Source organism: Ursus americanus, chromosome 7 (assembly GCF_024610735.1).
Source record: "Ursus americanus isolate L20-20 chromosome 7, mUrsAme1.1.p, whole genome shotgun sequence".
NCBI lineage: Eukaryota > Metazoa > Chordata > Mammalia > Carnivora > Ursidae > Ursus > Ursus americanus.
In genome coordinates, this window is record NC_142133.1 from 60596998 (window position 1) to 60615578 (window position 18581).

Genomic DNA, 18581 nt, shown 5'->3' on the forward strand with positions numbered 1-18581 from the left:
GTTGGCCAGAGTCTCATCTGAAGGCTCAACTGAAGAATGATCTGCTTCTAAGCTCAAGTGCCTCTAAGCTCAAGTGTTTGAACTGTTTCTGGAGGGTTGTTGGACCGAACAGCTTCCTCGGCTCCCTTACTTCCTTCAGGGCTTTTCCAAGTGTTGCCCTGAGGCCACCCTCAGTCCCTGACCACACAGACCTCTCCAACATGGCAGCCTGCTATATCAAAGCCAGCAAGGGACAGAGGCTGCTAAAGGTAGGAGCCACTACCTTATGTAACCTAATTATGGAAGGGACATCCTTCAATGTTGCCAATATTTTATATGTTAGGAGAACTAATTATTGAAAGGAAGGAGATTACAGAAGCCATGACTACTGGGAGGCAGAGATCACTGGGGGACTTCTTCGAGGCAGCATGCCTCATACATAGGTCACTACATTCCTAGCACAGAGTAAACTTATGGAAACTCATAACATCTTACTAACTATACCCCAAATGAACCTATAGGACTTGGAATCAGTGGCAGAAGACATTTAATTCGGTGGAAGTTTACAGTCAAGAATAAAGAAGCCTGTGTCAATCACTGTTCCCTTTCCAAGTCAGGACTGTACTGTAAGAACAATCATGGAGAAGAGAGAGTGAACCCCTTACCTCAGTGGACCCCTCTCACTATCGGCCGTGTCTCTGTCCTCAGGACGAAGCTCAGCCAGTCCGCTTCCATGCAAGTCTTCAGACTCACGCAGGCACTGGAAAAGGAAAGACACTCTTTTGTTCTGTGCAGATGAAATAAGATACTCTTCGTTCTGTCTGGGTCAGACCCCTGTCTAGGATTGTCTCTTTCGCCGAAAGAATGTACCAGCTACATTCCTAAAGATGAGAAACCAAATGCTGTCAGGGCTGATTTGTGATTCTTGTGATTCTCAGAGGAAGAAAGGAAAGAGAAGGGAGGGTTTATCGGGATACGTGTAACAGTTAAGAGGACAGTAGGATTGGCCGGGTCAGGAGATGGCTAATAAAACACAGCGTCTTTGATCTGTAGGTCACCAGTTTATTTAGGGCTGCCCTGAGACATTCCCTTAAAATATGCCTTTTTGGAGTTCTTCCAGAGAAACTTAAAACCTTAGGGTTATCATTTTTTTTTTCTGTAGTGTGCTGGGTTTTGATTTATCATTCCCTATCAAGCTGTGGATGAGATTTCACTTTTATTTATTCAAAACCCATCCAGGCACACATAAGTGCTCTCCCTGAAAGCAGTGGTGTGGGGATCCTGTCAAGATACGACTATCAGGACTCCTATTACAGCTTTGGGGGAAATCACCACCCCAGCCAGAGCTGTGAAGTGGGTCGTCTCAAGGCCTTGCTTATTCAACTTGGCCATCAGACATCAACAGGGACTTTTTCCATCATACTGTGGAGCCCACAGGAAATGCCACAGGATATTAAACATGTCAACAGCATGCTTTTCAAGAGGAAATGTGAGAAGCTGGCTTTGGTCAACAAGATGGCCACACTCTATCAATGACTCAAAACTGGCCAGGTTCCCTTATGTTAGTACCACACTATTTATCCAGAGAGCAATATGGGACGAAAGGCACAGGATCTTAACTGTGTGAGACAAAAGAAATAAAGCATTTAGAGTATAGTGTCAAAGTATCCACATTTTTGTCTTAGGGTAAAACCACAGGAGAGCTGTAAAATGTTATATTTTGTTTAAGGTGTTTGTGAGTGGGGGATGGTAGTTTAAGTTACATGGGGTAAGTTTCAGTTTGTGATGCCAAATTTTGCCTCAAAGAGCAGTATGCTTTCTCTAAAGTCAGTTTTATGATTTGCAAGCAAAAGGAGTCAGGGCTGCTCAAAAAGGGAAAGGCCGAAGAAGTAGAAAAGTACAAAGATCCAGAGAGGAAAAGCAAACACTCAGGTTCACATTAGGGGGCTTGCACCGCTCCTAATATTTTAAAGCTTTTTACTGTGAACTGTAATGCACATTCAAAATGTATAAAACAAAAATGTATAACTCAATGATTTGGCAAACAAACCACGTTTACCATGACCCAGATTAATAAAAGATATTGCCAACTCCCCAGAAGTCCTTCACACACCCTCCCGGTCATCATCCCTGCGTACTGCGTACCCACAAGAGTAACCACCGTCTCTCGTGGTATTCACTGCCTTGCTTCCCTTCGCAGTTTTAACACCCCAGCATGGATCACTAAGTTTTATAGTTTAATTTCATCTGCCTTTTCAATTGTATATTATATACATGGAAATATGCCACATGCATTTTTTCCCCTCACATCTGGCTTCCTTTGCTCAGCAATATGTTTGAGAGATTCACCCGTGTTGTTGTTGTGGTTTAGGACAGTACATTCACTGTCACTGATGCATACAATTCCACTGCATGGCTTCCCTGCCATATATGCTGCCATTCACTGTGGCTGGATATTTGGATCGGTTCCACTTGGGGGCTATTACGGATAATCTGCTATAAGCATTCTTGTAGGAGAGTCTGGGTGCACGGATGCACACGTGTGCTTGTACATACGCACATTCACCTAGGAGTAACACTGTTGGGTCACAGGATATGTTCATCTTCGAAGTCAGCAGATATCGCTCAACCGTTTTCCACAGTGTCAGTATCAATTTATACCGTTATCAACGACGTGTAAGAGCTGCCGTTACTCCACATCCTCACGGATGCGCAAAGTCATTTCAGCATTAGCCATTTTGTTGAGGATGTAGTCATCTAGATCATCGCGACCCTAACTTGCATTTCTCTGAGCACTGAGTCTGAGCATATATTTGTAGTTTTATCGGATGTTTGGTTATCCTTTTTTGTGAAGTGCCTCGTTTTTTACTTGTTTTTCTTTTTTTTTTTTTAAAGATTTTATTTATTTATTTGACAGAGATAGAGATAGCCAGCGAGAGAGGGAACACAAGCAGGGGGAGTGGGAGAGGAAGAAGCAGGCTCACAGCGGAGAAGCCTGATGTGGGGCTCGATCCCATAACGCCGGGATCACGCCCTGAGCCGAAGGCAGACACTTAACCGCTGTGCCACCCAGGCGCCCCTACTTGTTTTTCTTAATAGTTTCTATTAATATTCTGAATACACATCCTTTTCCAGTTACATGCATTGCAAATATTTACACTCACCTTTTAGCTTTCAAGCTCCTTGTCAAGTCTTTTGATGAACAGTGCTTTTAATGTTAATGTAGTTCAAAATTGTTTTTAAATTTCCCATGAAGTTAGTGCTTTTTGTGTCCCAAGGGACACTTTACTAAAATCCCCAATGTCGTGAAAATATTCTCTTATATTATCTTCTAGAAGCTCTAATTATTTCACATTTAGGTCTACAATTCACTTAGAATTAATTCCAAGGAAAAAAAAAGAATTGATTTTTGCTCAGTTGGTTAAGCAACTGCCTTCGGCTCAGGTCGTGATCCTGGAGTCCCGGGATCAAGTCCCACATCGGGGGATCAAGTCCCCGCTCATCAGGGAGCCTGCTTCTCCTTCTGCCCCTCCCCCCCATGTGTGTTCTCTCTCATTCTCTTTCTCTCAAATAAATAAAATCTTTAAAAAATAAAATATAAATAAATATAAAAATATAAAAAATAAAAGGCAAATATCTGTAGAGGTTTTAAAAAAAAATCACCAGACTTAAAAATATATATATACTAGAGAACTCAATGAACCCAGCTAGGGCTTGAATCCAAGTAATTAATCACTCTCTCCTGTCCTCTCTGGACTGATTTTGAAACCAACTGAGGTATACACTCTGAACTCCAACAGATGGAAATCAAAGTGTCCGTTTTATTTTTTTGATGTGTTATCACATGTGAGCCCGCAGATACTTTGCCTGCGCTGTAGCTCTTGGCCAGATCCAGAAAGGGAGAGTTTGGACCTGCAGAGCAGATACCTACCTCAACCCAGAACTACTGCCCCATTCGGAAGAACAGGGGGAGACAGGTCAGCTCTCAGACAAGCCTGGGCCTTGACTCCAGAGTGCTAATGGGGAGAGCGTGGGTGGAAAGAGAGCACTCCCTTTTGTTGGGAAGGTCTTGAGAGAGAGAGACAGACAGACAGACCGGGAGAGTCAGGCTTGCCTAGTTCCTTCCGTCTCTCTTCCGGCACTGGATTAAATGCAGAGTAAACAGAAGCTAAATTGTTCCTGCTATTCTTTTCCGTCATAGCATGCTGACTAGAAATTCTCTCTCTTCTAGGGAAAATGAGAGAGACGGGAAGAAGTGTATCTGACACCACTTTCCCATCAGCGTCACCCATAAAGCCAGGCAAGAGAGGCCTCTGTCCTGGGCCTTTTGCTTTAAAAGGTCCCTCTCTCGTCATTGTCCTCCAGACACCCCTTGCTCACAGGACCAAGGGGACATACCCTCCTAGAGCCTATACCTCTAGGCTTTAGACCTCACCCTTTAGACCACACTCAGGTACCTGAGACCTCAGAATCCCCTGCTCAAAAGCCCAAAGCCTACAGCGGGGGTGGCATGGCCTTACCCCAGGTCCATACTCCCAAGTGCAGAGTGGCCTCTGGTCCACGCACTCCAAGGTCTGCAGGGTGGCATTATGACCGTCTCTGGGTGGCATGACAGGCTGGGTGTGCACCCCTTTGCACAGGAGGCCCTTGCAGAGAAGGGGGGCTGAGAGAGGGCCAGCTCTTCCTGAACCACCCTCTTCTGCTTTGGAATTCCAAGTTTTAAGAAATCTAAATTAAAATACGCCCTTCCAAGTCACTATATAGGAATATCTATTAAGACCCAAAACATAAAACAAATTTTCACAGTTTCTTAGCTTGATTTACAACTTTTAAATATTTAGATACGTGGTACGTGGGCCTCCGTTTGTACTCTGGCTCTGAGTCCCACCAGGTTGAAGGCAGGCCTACTTCCATGTGCTTTATTAGAAAGCTTAAATTTTTTTAACGCCTATCTCTTTCTTTCGCACACATACACACATCTGCAGAAAAATGTTGACACGGTTATTTTCTACAGGGGTGGGGATTTGGGTGATTCAATATTTTTCTTATTTGTATTTTCTAATTTTTTCACAATGAACATGGGATGGAACACTTGCGTAATTTATTAATGGGGAAGGTCAACATGAATCAGGGCACACCCACCCCAAAAAATAACCCCAATCTTATGGTCAGGGGACTCAACCAAGTCTGTAAAGCACACTCCAGTTCTGTGGCAGATACACATGTTTTGTGAATAAGAATTGTGGAGGTACAAGCAGGTTTTCTGGCCAGACAGCTATAAAAATACCAAGACGGCTTTATCAACACTGGCACCAGACATCCTAGAGGCCAAACTGATTTTGGTCAGCAGTGCAACGAAGGGCACTCACAAGGCTGGAAAAACTTCAGCAGCATTGTCTCTCAAACCACGGGGTTATGACCCCCACGGGGATTATGGAAACCGGAGCCAAGTGGCTGGATGCCCCCATCCAGGGACTCCAACGGTCCCTGGGACCCACAAGACCATCCACAATGCCCCTTTCTCTTGATCATAACAAGAACTAGTTGTGCACAGTTGCTCACAAAATACTTCACACGCAGCATCTGCTACGATCCCCACAGCAATTCTGTCTGGTCTGTAGGGTGGCGGTTTGTATTTTACAGCTGGGGAAAGTGAGGCCCAAAGTGGTTTCTGGGGCTCAGGTATGGTCATGGCTAGGAAGTGGTGAGGCTGGAACTTCCCTCCAGGACTGGTCACACTGACTTACCTGGTCAGTCGATGCCTCGGGTCATCCTTTTTCACCTGCTCCTGTCTATCATCTTTTTGCTTTCCTTCTCCCAGCACCGGTCCAACTGGAGAACTGCTGATGATATAAAACTCGACCACTTCATAAAAATCCATCACATTCTCTGCTTCTTCCCTTCCCCCATCCACACGTGCAGCCCAGAAACACAGGGAGGCTGATACCAAATGAAGACACTGAGAATACGACACATCAGTGTCATGACCCAGCAGCACTGAATGTCATCAAGCTCCTGACTGAGGAACAGAAAAGATGGTGTCAATGCTTATTATCAATGGTTTCTAAGACACTCTGACATGTATTTCTATTAAATTTTTTCATTTTCAAAGCACTTCTACAGGGCACCTGGGTGGCTCAGTCAGTTAAGCATCTGCCTTCAGCTCAGGTCATGATCTCAGGGTCCTGGGATCGAGCCCTACATTGGGCTCCCTGCTCAATGAGGAGTTTGCTTCTCCCTCTGCCTTTGCCCCTCCCCCCATTCTCTAATAACAAATAAAATCTTAAAAAAAAAAAAAAGCAGTTTTACATGCGTCTTCCGATCAATCTTGTTATAACATCTCTGTCTGTGGATGCTGACAGGCTACTACAGAGTGCTTAAGGGCTTCCTCAAGCCCCAGAGCAACACAGGCTTTGAGCAGCACTCCTCTATGAGCAGCAGTAATAACTTCAGCACGTCCACAGTTACTGATGTTCATGTGAGCCCTCAGTCTGGAAAAAGTTAGCAATGCATGGGTTAGCTCCTTAACAACATTACCATGATTTACTTCCTCCCACCCCTTTCTGGCAATAACACCACCAAAGATTCAAATATGGCTGATCCTTACCGTTCAGAAGACCTCTTTAATACTATCAGTTTTCCGCCTGAAAGTCCTTGGCAGGAGTCCCTTTCCATAGATCACGATGTTGGCTCAGGGCCGAGAGATGGTGTGGTTGACTCACAGGTCACTGCAGTTTATAAGAAGTCAGAATAATAAAAAGGAAGACAGGTCTGACATCACTGGCAAGGGAAAAATGTTAGCGTTGTGCTAAGTGAACTAATTAGAGCTAGCTCTGAATGATGTGGGAGAGGTAAAACCCTGTCGAACAAAGCCCAGCCCAAGGAAAAGGTCCACAGAAAAAGTCCAACCACTCTACTGAGTCTGCAAAGCTCAAAATTGACATTAACTTGTTATTTATCCCAAAGCCAAAGGAAAAAAACAAAATCTGCTCAAGCAAACCCTTTATTCATCACTTTACTAACCAGGGTGAAAGAGAAAGTGCTTTATGATAAAGTAATGAGAACACACAATGGGCACACGCACGCACACACACAAATGTACACACAATTGGTTTTAAATTGGCTTTGCTACAAGCTGTATATCCAGGGTAAAAAGTACCTCTTTGTCCACTTAAGCTACTGCAATTTAAAAAAATAAAAGAAAAAATTTCAAGATAAGCTTGGCTTTATAATTCATTTGGTGAAAACCTAAATGCAGCTACAATCATTATTAGGCCCTGGTCTGTGAAAGACTCTATAGGAGTTAAAAGCAAGCCAGCACTACCTTTAGCCCATAGGGATTACTCTTTTATTAGTATAGTCTTGGGATTAGTGGAAATGTCTGTCTAATGAATGCAGCTACTATATTTGAGCACATGCCTGAATAAGCTACTTGTTGATTGAAACCTATCTATTTATAAGCACTTCTGCACGTTGTGAAAAATCCATCTGTATCACCACAGCATGGCGCCCACCGTTTGAATAAAGGCTCTTTGCCATTTCACTATAGGGCCTGTCGAACGAACAGGCAGAAAGGAAGTGTGTTGCATCTACTTAACAGGCTTTATTCCTCACTCTTGGCCTGTAAAGTAGAGTTACCTTATCTAAACAGTGATTTAGATTGATGTGGATGTTATAAAAACAGAAGTGGAAAAAAGTACTTTTCATGAGACTCACCCAGGGTTTTAACTTAGTAGATTTACCACAGTTTGCATAAACGGTCACAAAGAGCCCAAACTAGCCCTACCTTTGCTTATGTCACAGTCTTTGAGTGGCGTCTGGAACGTAGGTGAATTTACTTACTACATCTACCCAGGATCATTTCTTCCTTAAATTTCTGCTTACGAATAGCACACTGATAGCAGGTCCAATAGAAACAAGTACAGCATGAAGAATAGCCTTGAGATACAAATAAATCAATGCTCTCAATGTTTGGGGTCCTCCTTACCATACTGAGGCTCCATCTGAGGAAAGGCCAAGCACTCACCCTAAAAAGGAACCTCCAAGTCCAACCCGGGATTCTATAGCTGTGAGCACCCCCCCCCCCCTTGCCGGCGCTTGACACATGCCCCATGGCTCTGCTTCCCAGACTCAGCAACCACTCCCTAAGCTTCCTGAGCTCGAGGTTTGGGTATAGAGAAGATATTTCTTATTCCATTGGGGCTTAACTCCTCTGCAGTTAGGGCCCCCATGTACTATGCGGCTTCTTTGGAAAGCTTCACTAAAGGGGAAAAAAAAGACTATAATAATCTTAACAGACCACAGGCTATTAAGAACTGAGATTTCACAGAATTTCTCTCCTTGAAGAACTTTATAAACAATGACAGGCAAACATTCCAGGCATCCCATTGTGATAAAGAGAAGACAGAAATCAGCAGACCACTGGAAGCTTTTGCTAGCCCCAACATAGCAAGTAGAGAGAGTTCTGGCTATTTCTCTTTCTAGAGTCTGTGAGCTTTAGTTTCCCGCAGACCTACATAGTGCATCGTGAGAGCTCCATAACTTGTAGCTATTGGCATGATTATTTATGCTATGGGAACTCAATAAATATTAAAGAATCACATCTTATATATTCTAGCTGATGATGCACAAGAGTAATGCCAAAAACAAAAGTAGTGATACTCGAAAAGCAAAGTTGAAATTGATAAAAGATAAGATGTCTGGAAAAAGCAAACATTTAAATCATAATATAGCAATATGAAGCATCAAAGATCCTACAGCCAGCGAAATACAGCACTTTAAAGATGCTGTGTTACTGTCTCCGCAGCTGGGTTGAAAGTGCTCTAAGAGATGTTAAAAGCTCGATGAAAGGTGCTATTACCACCACACTCCCTTTACAGATGAAGAAATTAAGTACCTGAGTGTTAAGTATTAAGTGTTAGGAGGTAGTGGAGATGAGATTTTGATCAAACCCCAACTTTTCCTCCTTTACCATAGTACCTCCCCAAACACCTTCTTCAATTATGTTAAACATTCACATAAGGAAGATTATTAAGCATAATTAACAGAGCTATGTCTTTAAAAGAAGACATTTAACAGTACTCTCTTTTGTGAGATCATTCCAAGATAAAAGAGGGTATAGGGCATCACCCTGGACAATTTGATTCAACATAGCATTTGAGAATAGGCCTGGAAGGAGACGATCCTTTTGTGACTTGGTTTGTGACAACTCAACTCACTCATGTCTTTCTACCTTGAAGCCAAAGGAAAACAAACTGAGAACTAAACTTCTAATACTTGGAAACTCTTCTTCAATCTTCCATTTGATTTCTGAAATCTTTGTCCTTCAAAGTATTTGTCTATCCATTTTCTATTGGGGATCACAGCTGGGTACTGAGTTCATCTTAAAACCACACTCTATCCATCCGTCCATCCACCCACTCCATCCATCCATCCATCCATCCATCCATTCATCCATCTATGCATCTATGCACCCACTTCATCCATCCGTCCATCCATGCACCCACTTCATCCAACCATCCGTCCACCCATCCATCCATTTACCCACCTACTCTCCAACAGCTTCCACAAAAGATTTGAGTGGACATTTACGTTAACTCAGGCTACTAGCTCACTTTACTGGTCTTTCTTATAGTTACTATGTCTCCTCTAAAAGAAACTGCTTTGGGGCAGACACCAACTTTTTTTTTAGACTAGCGTACTAGAAAAGAGAAGCAAGTGGTTAAGGAAAGGAAAAGCACGGGTAAGCATTTATAACTAAAATTCATCCATGAAAGTTTTTAAAGACTGTTTTTTTAACATTCAGAATACCTGCATATGTGGAGTATGCATTTTTAAATTTCCAATGGCAGCTGAAACTCACAAAGAAGCCAGAGGTAGAAACTACTCACATTTTACAAATAAGAACATGGATAAAAAGCAAGGGTCAAATGACTGATGCACAGGACCCAAAATTCAGCAACCCAAGCCAGGACTGAGAATTCCTCACTATGACTTTTGTAGTAAGATTATTAAGCTCAGCTGCTGCTTTCAGTATTTGTTTCCACAGACATTACTAAGAAAGCATTTGACTTTGGCATTTTTGTAATACGGCACGATTTATGGCCGTCTTCACTCATAATCACCTTATTAAACGACCATCTTTAGGGCTGGCAATCTGCAAAATGAGGAGGGTCAGCCTGGTTAGTAGTGCTGAATTGCTCAATCAAAATTTGGGTTATGTCATTTTTTTTTCTTGCATTTTCTTGATTTAGAAGCTAAAGTATACCCACATTTCTAATTTAGCCAAGCCTCTATCTTTCCGACACAACTACAAAATCTCAAGAAGGAAAAAGATTTCCATCATTCAAACTACCCTTTTATCACTTTTGGATAATAATGCAGCCAATCTAATGATTCCACAAACTTGTAGTGTGCGATTTTTTTTTCCTGTTACAGACTAAGTCTTTCCAAAGGATGATCTAATTCATTTTAGGCTGAGAGAGAATAAACCCTATGTTAAAAAGAAAACTACAATTTTTTTTGCTCTTTGTGACGAAATACAGAATGATATACTGAATTCAGCTGCAACTAAGCCTAAAGAAACAGGGAACTTTTAATTAATGTACTTCAGAAAGTCCAAACGTGGAAAAAATCACAAAAGAAAAATTTTAGCCATTAAAGAGAAATTTATTTTAAAAAATCAATTATGTTTCAGATACACAGGTAAAAGAGAAATTCAGAAGGTGAAACCTCCTTTTCCAGAAACTGTTCCCGGGATGGTCAGTACTGGTTTCGAAACTGGTTGCTTAGGCCTTGTAGCTCTATGACAACGGCGTCCATAGCTGCTGTTTCATCAGCTAACTCCCTGGAAATTTCTCCACTTGCCACATCTGTAAAAAGTTGCTGCAACATAAAGAACAAAGCAGAACTATCAAAACAATGACAATCTCTTTAAAATAAAATAGGTACAGAGGGCAGAATTAAAATTCGCTGTATCTAATAATACCACATGGTAGTAGCTATGGTTAATGTTTGTTCTGTTCACCATCCTGGAAATGCACAAGCCACAAAATTAAACCAGGCATCAGACAACAGGCCTGAACTTGTAAATTGAAATGAGCTCTGCTCTTCAAAATGGTTGCCCTGGGGGCACCTGGGTGGCTCAGTCATTAAGCATCTGCCTTCGCTTGGGTCATGATCCCAGCGTTCTGGGATCGAGCCCCGCATCGGGTTCCTTGCTCAGCAGGAAGCCTGCTTCTTCCTCTCCCACTTCCCCTGCTTGTGTTCCCTCTCTCGCTGCCCGTCAAATAAATAAATACAATCTTTGAAGAAAAAAAAAAAGTTGCCCTGAACACTGGTTATTCATTTTTTTTTTAAAGATTTTATTTATTTATGTCAGATAGAGAGAGAAAGAATGCACAAGCAGGGCAAGTAGCAGGCAGAGGGAGAGGCAGGCTCCCTGCTGAGCAAGGACCCCCCCCCCATGTGGGACTCGATCCCAGGACCCGGGGATCACCTGAGTCAAAGGCAGATGCTTAACCGACTGAGCCACCCGGGCATCCCCTGGTTATTCATTTTAATGTCCTACAATGGTTTCAGGATGAATTGACATTTTTCATCCAAACAAAACAAATCTATTCGTTGTATATACATGCAAAATGAATATATTTTACATTCAAGCTCATACAAATCATATCCCTTCATGCTAATTATTTGAAAATTAATTATGGCTTAGGACTCAGAGGCCACAAAGATTATCAAGATTTGGAAAGAGCAAAGAAGCCCACCATATTAAAATAAAAATAAATGTGCCCTATTCCTGTAAAAGAAATTGCCTTGGGAGGCACAATGCAACATACTTTGATAATGCCACCACAGCTGAGACGTTCTGGAGAGCCTCTCTATTTGGAACTGCCTGCTGAGCCAGGATAGACGCCCAAGAAAATAAGCTTCAGGATTTTACGACCACCGTGTGTGTGTGTGTGTGTGTGTGTGTGTGTGTGTGTTGATCTGAAATGTAATTTACTCAACATACTATCTATCTTTTTCTTTTTTAAAAATTTTACTTATTTCTTATTATGTTTTTATTTTGGAGAGAGAGCACATGTGTGAGAGTAGGGGTGAGGCAGAGGGAAAGAATCTCAAGCAGACTCCATGCTGAGTGTGGAGTCCGACAGAGGGCTCGAACCCAGGACCCTAAGATCATGACCTGAGCTGAAATCAAGTCAGTCGCTTAACTGACTGAGCCACCCAGGTGCCCCACTATCTATCTTTTTCATCAGACCTGACTAGATGACTTGTTTACCATTACCATATGACTGTTTACTATCACCATTGATGACAGCACCTGACAAGTGTTCTCAGGGTTATTCTAAAAAGGGAGTCCTGGAGATGTTTTGAGTGATGGCATAATCACTGGGACAAGCTTAAGAGTTTCACACAGTGATTTCTGGAGCCAAGAGCATTCACCTGAATGCAGGACTTCATCGATGTTTATAAAGATCTGTCACATTACCGTGTAGTCACACCGTACACAGCATTTCCTAAGAGAATGACCTAAGAACTGCTGCAGTGTGATCAGTAGAGAAAACACCTTTTAGAAAAATAACCTGGACTCACATAGCGAATTACAGTGCTTGCGAATCATCATGAATCTGCGTCACTCCCCTATGAACTAAAGAGGAAGGAAAGAGAAACTGAGGCTTAGAAAGAATGGATTATTTGCTGAGGATCCCAAAGCATGTAAGTGGTAAAATCTGTCCTGTCTCCAGGCTCTCCAGAGTTTTCTCCAACAGCCCTTAAGCCCTTTGCAGCAAATCTGCAGTGACATTGTGCTGAGGGGCAAGGAGTTGCTCTGGGTGGGGGTGGGGGAGGAAGGGGAGGGCATGGACTGGATGATGTCAGGTGAGTCTCTAGGCTCTAGGAGTTTATTTCTATGAAATCCCTGGTCTGGCAAGAAAAGATCAGAGATTGGTACAAACCAAACTTACTATGAGCTGTTTACTAGAGCTATCTTATTTCATTTTCAACATTAAAAGTGTTCTAAAAAAAGTGTTTTGGGGACTGCAATTCAGCTGAGCAAACCCAATTTGTTTAAAAAAAAATAGGAAAGGCATACGATCTACTACAAAATCAGAGACTCCCAAATATTCTAGCAAAACGGGCTTTCAAAGGAGGCATCAGGAGGAAAATTTTCCTGGCTGGGATCTAATGAGAACAAAATCTAAGCATAGATGATGTTCTGAGGCCTCATTTTCAATGTCTGGGAATCTTCCACAAAAGGGAGGATGGGCAGTACGTGCAAAGACAAGACTATTTAAGTTTGCAGGTACAAATCTATGTAAAATGAATAACTTAAAAGAAAAAGCTTTGCACAGAGATGAGGGAACTAGTAGAGTATCTCCTGAGGAAATAAACAATCATGGGGAGGTTAGTGATCTAACCAAAACTAGGAAACCTAGCTCCCAATTTGAGAAGAGAAGTCAGAGGAAAAGCTTGCTACCTTGACTTTCTTTGAGAGCTCATGCAGCTTTCCGAGAGATACAAAATTCTGAAGTTATCCTACCAAGCCAGGAGGAAATACAGTTCTTCCTGGTAGATTCTAGAAACTGGGTTCCAGCTTGCAGATTAAAAGGGATAGTAAAACAAGTTAGTAATCTGAAGAGGCAAAAATGATGCCCTCATCTGAAAAGATCAAGCAATTAATAAAATGGCATACATACTCTGGGAAGGTTTTTACATGTGTCCAGAAGTGACATTCACTGTCTGCAGCCTTGCTCTCAGAAGTATTAGAATTCATTTACAGCCCAAGATTAAATAGTGAAGGCAAGCAAAAATGAGAAAAGAAAGCACCAAATTGTGTTAGAAATTGTATTCCTTGGAGCACCTGGGTGGCTCAGTCGGTTGGGCGTCTGCCTTCGGCTCAGGTCATGATCCAGGATCCTGGGATCAAGCCCCAAGTCGGGCTTCCCTGCTCTGCTGGGACCCTGCTTCTCCCTCTCCCTGCTCATGCTTTCTCTCTCTCTCTCTCTCAAATAAATAAATAATTTTTTTTAAAAAAGAAAAAAGAAAAGAAATTATGTTCCTTTACCATTTGCTTCCAGAGGTGGAATCCCCACCTGGCTGCATGGATCTCCCAGGCTCCGCCCCATACCTGACCTGCCTCAGGTAGACACTCCGAGTCTGGGCTCCAAACCAGTTCCCTCGGGGATACTCGGGCATCCCCAACCCAGCGCTAGCTCACGTGGTGGCATTTGTAGATGGACGGCAAATGTTTTAGTTGTCAAATCTGAGCCACTCACCTACCTTAATCTTTGTGAAATCCATATACTACCTACTTAATATTTGTCTCTAAATCAACTTTTTAAACTTAGATAAAAGTCTTTTTTTTAGAGGAAACATTACTGAAAATGAAAAATAAGCGATGATATTCATGAAAATGTAGGTCTGAGGTGCTAGTTAAACTTTTTCTAACATGTACCAAAATAAATATACGTTAAAATCAAAAGTTCAGCCAAGTGCTATCAGTGGCATATACGCCACACTTTGGACAAAGTGACAATAAGAAGAAGAGCATTGTTTTAATTTAAATTCAAGAAAGCAGTAGGGCTGGATTATAAATATTAATTTCAAAGACTCCTGAGTTACCCGTGTGAAGGGTGGTCTAGCCACTGGGCCGATAACACCCCCACCAGGACAACTGACCACCTGGGGGCTGATACCTAAAACGTAATGTGGGCCGAAAATCACCGATGTAAAAGAAGACTTAAGAGCAGTCAGCTCATGCTAGAGACGCTTTTTCCTATGACACTTGGAATTAATTCACATTTCACTCTCACCTTTGCTTTAGATAACAAGCCTTGTAAATTGAGTCGAACAGAAGAAAGCACCTGTACAGCCTCCTGGGGGCTGGATTTGTTTTTACTGTGTTTTATAGCCACTGAAACATAAATACGGGAGAAAACATGAATTAAACCCTCGTAATGATAATTTACAAGTACAAGAAACAATGACTTAATTAGGATTTTATAGTACAGACTTTAGAAATATTCCCGCATGGAAAGTTTTTGTTTTGGCAAAAGGACAATTATATGCATAATTCCCCCCATTATCCTTCTTAACACTTATTGCTAAAAGGAGAATTTGGAGGGAAATGGGTGATTTTTGGTAAGTTACAGATCATCGGGAAGAGACCCTAAACACACACACACACACACACACACACACACACACGTGAAATTAGGCAAAAAGAGACTAAATCTCACTGAACACAAGGGGCCACGGAGGGCAAAACCAGGTGTAGCACACCTTCAGTGTAGCCTCCCGGAGCGCCGGGGCCCTAACAGGGACTCACAGTTGCCCATGACAGCAGCCTGGGTAAGTGACACCCAGGTATTTACAGCTCAATTCTAACTGCATTTTCCTACTCGGGGCTTCCTGCCCAACCTGGCAGAAGTGACGTCAACAACCGAGGTGCTTGCATTCAGTGAAGGCGACCACACCCGGGCTCTCAGGTTGCTGAGATGGGCCTGGCATCAGCAGGGGGTGGGAGAGAATGAAGTCACTCACGGGTGACCACTCCGCCTTCAGCATGCCGGGGGGGGGGGGGGGTGTCCCATCTTCTGAAAATGTGAAGTTATCAAGAGGGCATAATCCCCCTTAGCAGAAGGCCTGGCTGTTGATGATTTATAAGAACAAGTGAAGAGCTCTGTAAAAATACAACACCTGATACCTCTCCACCGATTTGTTTTTGGTTTTGTTCTTCTAAATTATGCTTGCCACAATTGTCCACAATAGCTAAATTGTGGAAGGAGCCAAAATGCCCTTCAACAGACGAATGGATAAAGAAGATGTGGTCCATATATACAAAGGAATATTACTCAGCCATCGAAAAGAACGATTTCTCAACATTTGCTGCAACATGGACGGGACTGGAGGAGATTATGCTAAGTGAAATAAGTCAAGCAGAGAAAGACAATTATCATACGGTTTCACTCATTTATGGAACATAAGAAATAGGAAGATCGGTAGGAGAAGGAAGGGAAGAATGAAGGGGGGGTAAACAGAAGGGGGAATGAACCATGAGAGACTATGGACTCTGGGAAACAAACTGAGAGCTTCAGAGGGGAGGGGGGTGGGGGATTGGGATAGGCCAGTGATGGGTATTAAGGAGGGCACGTATTGCATGGTGCACTGGGTGTTATATGCAAGTAATGAATCATGAAACATTACATCAAAAACTAGGGATGTACTGTATGGTGACTAACATAACATAATAAAAATTATTATAAAAAAATAAATAAAATAAATTATGCTTGCCACAAAGCAGACCGATAGCCAGATCCTAGTTTAAAACTACACTAAACAGTGCAACAATGGAAGTCTCTTAGTGCCCTAGATCTTAGACCAGGAATGGAAAATAGGTGTTTCTCTTGCATGCAAACTCTCGTCAACTGGCGGGGATTGCCTGTGCTGGCAAAATCGTTTTATCATTATTATCTTCCATTGCTGGTGAGAACCAAGTTTGACATTCTCATTTCAAAATGATTATTAGATTTTGACATTTCTCAGCAAAGGGTTGAAACAATGCATGGTAATCAACAACATGCAACTCATTTTCAAAGGGCACAGTCAACCTGGAGATAGTGAAGATTATGATGTCTGTGTCCCTTTGGAGAAGAAAGTTGTAACTACCATGGGTGAGGTAGTTAAATGGGCTGTTAAATATCTAGGAACATATCAGAAACAGTTGTGATTCTTTTTTTAAATCCTATTTTCATTCTGGGGAAAAAAACAGAGCAAAAATACAAAACCACTATTAGATCCCTTGCTCATTCTCATTTCCAAAAGGCACATATTGCATGGTGCACTGGGTGTTATACGCAACTAATGAATCATCGAACTTTACATCAGAAACCAGGGATGTACTGTATGGTGACTAACATGATATAATAAAAAAAATTAAAATAAAAAAAATAAAATAAAATATTGAGCACACACACACAAAAAAGCACTAGAGACAAAGATAAGAGTTCTAGAAAGACAGAGAAATAAAATGCTGTTTCAAATCATCAGGAAATCCAAGACAGCAGTGCTTCCTCCAGGCAAACTATAGTTAAAATGCATAACTATTATTTTGAAAGTCCTGGATGGCAAAGAAGGAACCAGCTTTTGCCCACCCTTTCCCAGAAAACAATAGCAGAAACTGGAAATGAATAGCCCCCAGACAATACAAATGGATACACAATAGCAACACTGTTACAGAAAGGTCTCAAGCCCTATGTAGAGACACTGCAGGGTCTTATCAAGCCTTCCAAAGTACATGGTTACTCTTAAAAATAGCAACCCAAAAGGGAGTAAGTCATGGGGAGATGTGTGTGTGTGCGGAGATTTTTTTTTTTTTAATGTTCTATTTCCTTTTTCAGAATTGAGCAAGGCGGACAACAGTGCCGGGGAGAAAAATTTTAAAAAGAGAATATATAACAACTGAGCACTGGTCTACAAAAACAACAAAGAAAAGGTAAAGATTTATCTTCGTAAATCTAAAATATCACCAGAAACTAAAACTGAGCATCCACTCAAAGATGCTTAAAATGTTGTAGGAACACCAACGCCTAATTCATTAAAGACAGATGGAACTTAAAAGAACAGAAGCTTGTTTTTCTCCCAGTGTTGCCCTGATGAAAAAACGGTGCCCAAAATAGCTTAAAAACAACTTCAAGACACAAAATGAAGATTTTCTTCCTGCAGTACTTATTTCTTTAACCTGCGCATTTATATTTGACGGGTTTAAACAGCATCACTTAGTGATTACACAAAATATCTTGGCTTTGGCTGTTACGAAGCTAGCTGTACACAGAACTGTTTAGGTTTGGCAATCTCAAGTAGATAAGATAAATTCTTCCAAGGAGATTGCACCTTGCTATAATTATGTACATAATACACCTGGGAATGGGTCTCCTCAAACATGGTACTATATCCATCAAAGCCAAAGGCATCAGGACTGAATTCCATCTGAGCCCACCCAACATGAGGCCAGCACAAGCCACGTGAACTGCAGCCACATTCCATGGGACTATCAGCAATGACCTCCACCTCGTCTACTCTGAATTTCAGCTGGACAGAGTTCAGCATGTCTCCCTGATCTGTCAAGGGGTAGGCGGCCCAGATAATTGGATATTTATATTCTTTTTGTCAGTGATATCAATGACCATAAGTAGAATTATCAACTACTAAACCCATTTCTAAACAGTCTGAATGTTCTGTGACTTCTTTAGAGACACGTTAAACTTTACTCTTGTTCTTCATTTTTCTCTTTTTAGTTTTGAATGCCTTATCAGACAGCTCAGCTCCTCTACCCCAGAAGGAACAGGATTGGGGTGAGGAGGTCAGGGATTCACATTTCAACCATGTGCAAGATACTCTTAAGTGTTTAAATATGTTTTCATTTATTCTTCGTAACAAGAAGGTAGGCATTACCCCCATTTTACTGATGAGGGAACTAAGGCTCAGAGGAGTTAAGTCATTTACCCAGCACCACCTAGCAAGTACGTGGCAGGGCTGGTCCTGGAGTCTCCTGATCTCAAAGGTCTGCCCTCTTTATGGTCCCTGTTGGCTCCCCA

General features: G+C 42.0%; 1 protein-coding gene and 1 long non-coding RNA gene across 3 annotated transcripts in view; both read right to left on the minus strand.

Annotated features, from left to right (window-relative positions):
* Positions 1-644: 644 nt before the first annotated feature.
* LOC148109708 (uncharacterized) lies at positions 645-6241 on the minus strand. The gene is made up of 2 exons (XR_015725293.1): positions 5727-6241; positions 645-739 (listed from the first exon to the last, which is right to left on the minus strand). It is a non-coding gene; the product is annotated as an uncharacterized LOC148109708 (long non-coding RNA).
* A 4368-nt stretch (positions 6242-10609) lies between these two features.
* Positions 10610-18581, minus strand: part of TTC27 (tetratricopeptide repeat domain 27) — a 174465-nt gene continuing 166493 nt past the window's right edge. For both annotated transcript variants that reach the window (XM_087863743.1, XM_045809106.2), the window contains 2 exons: positions 14799-14899; positions 10610-10863 (listed from right to left, as the gene is read on the minus strand). In XM_087863743.1, coding sequence (XP_087719869.1) covers positions 10741-10863; positions 14799-14899 — 224 coding nt within the window. In that variant the 3' untranslated portion in view covers positions 10610-10740. The remainder of the gene's footprint in view (positions 10864-14798; positions 14900-18581) is intronic.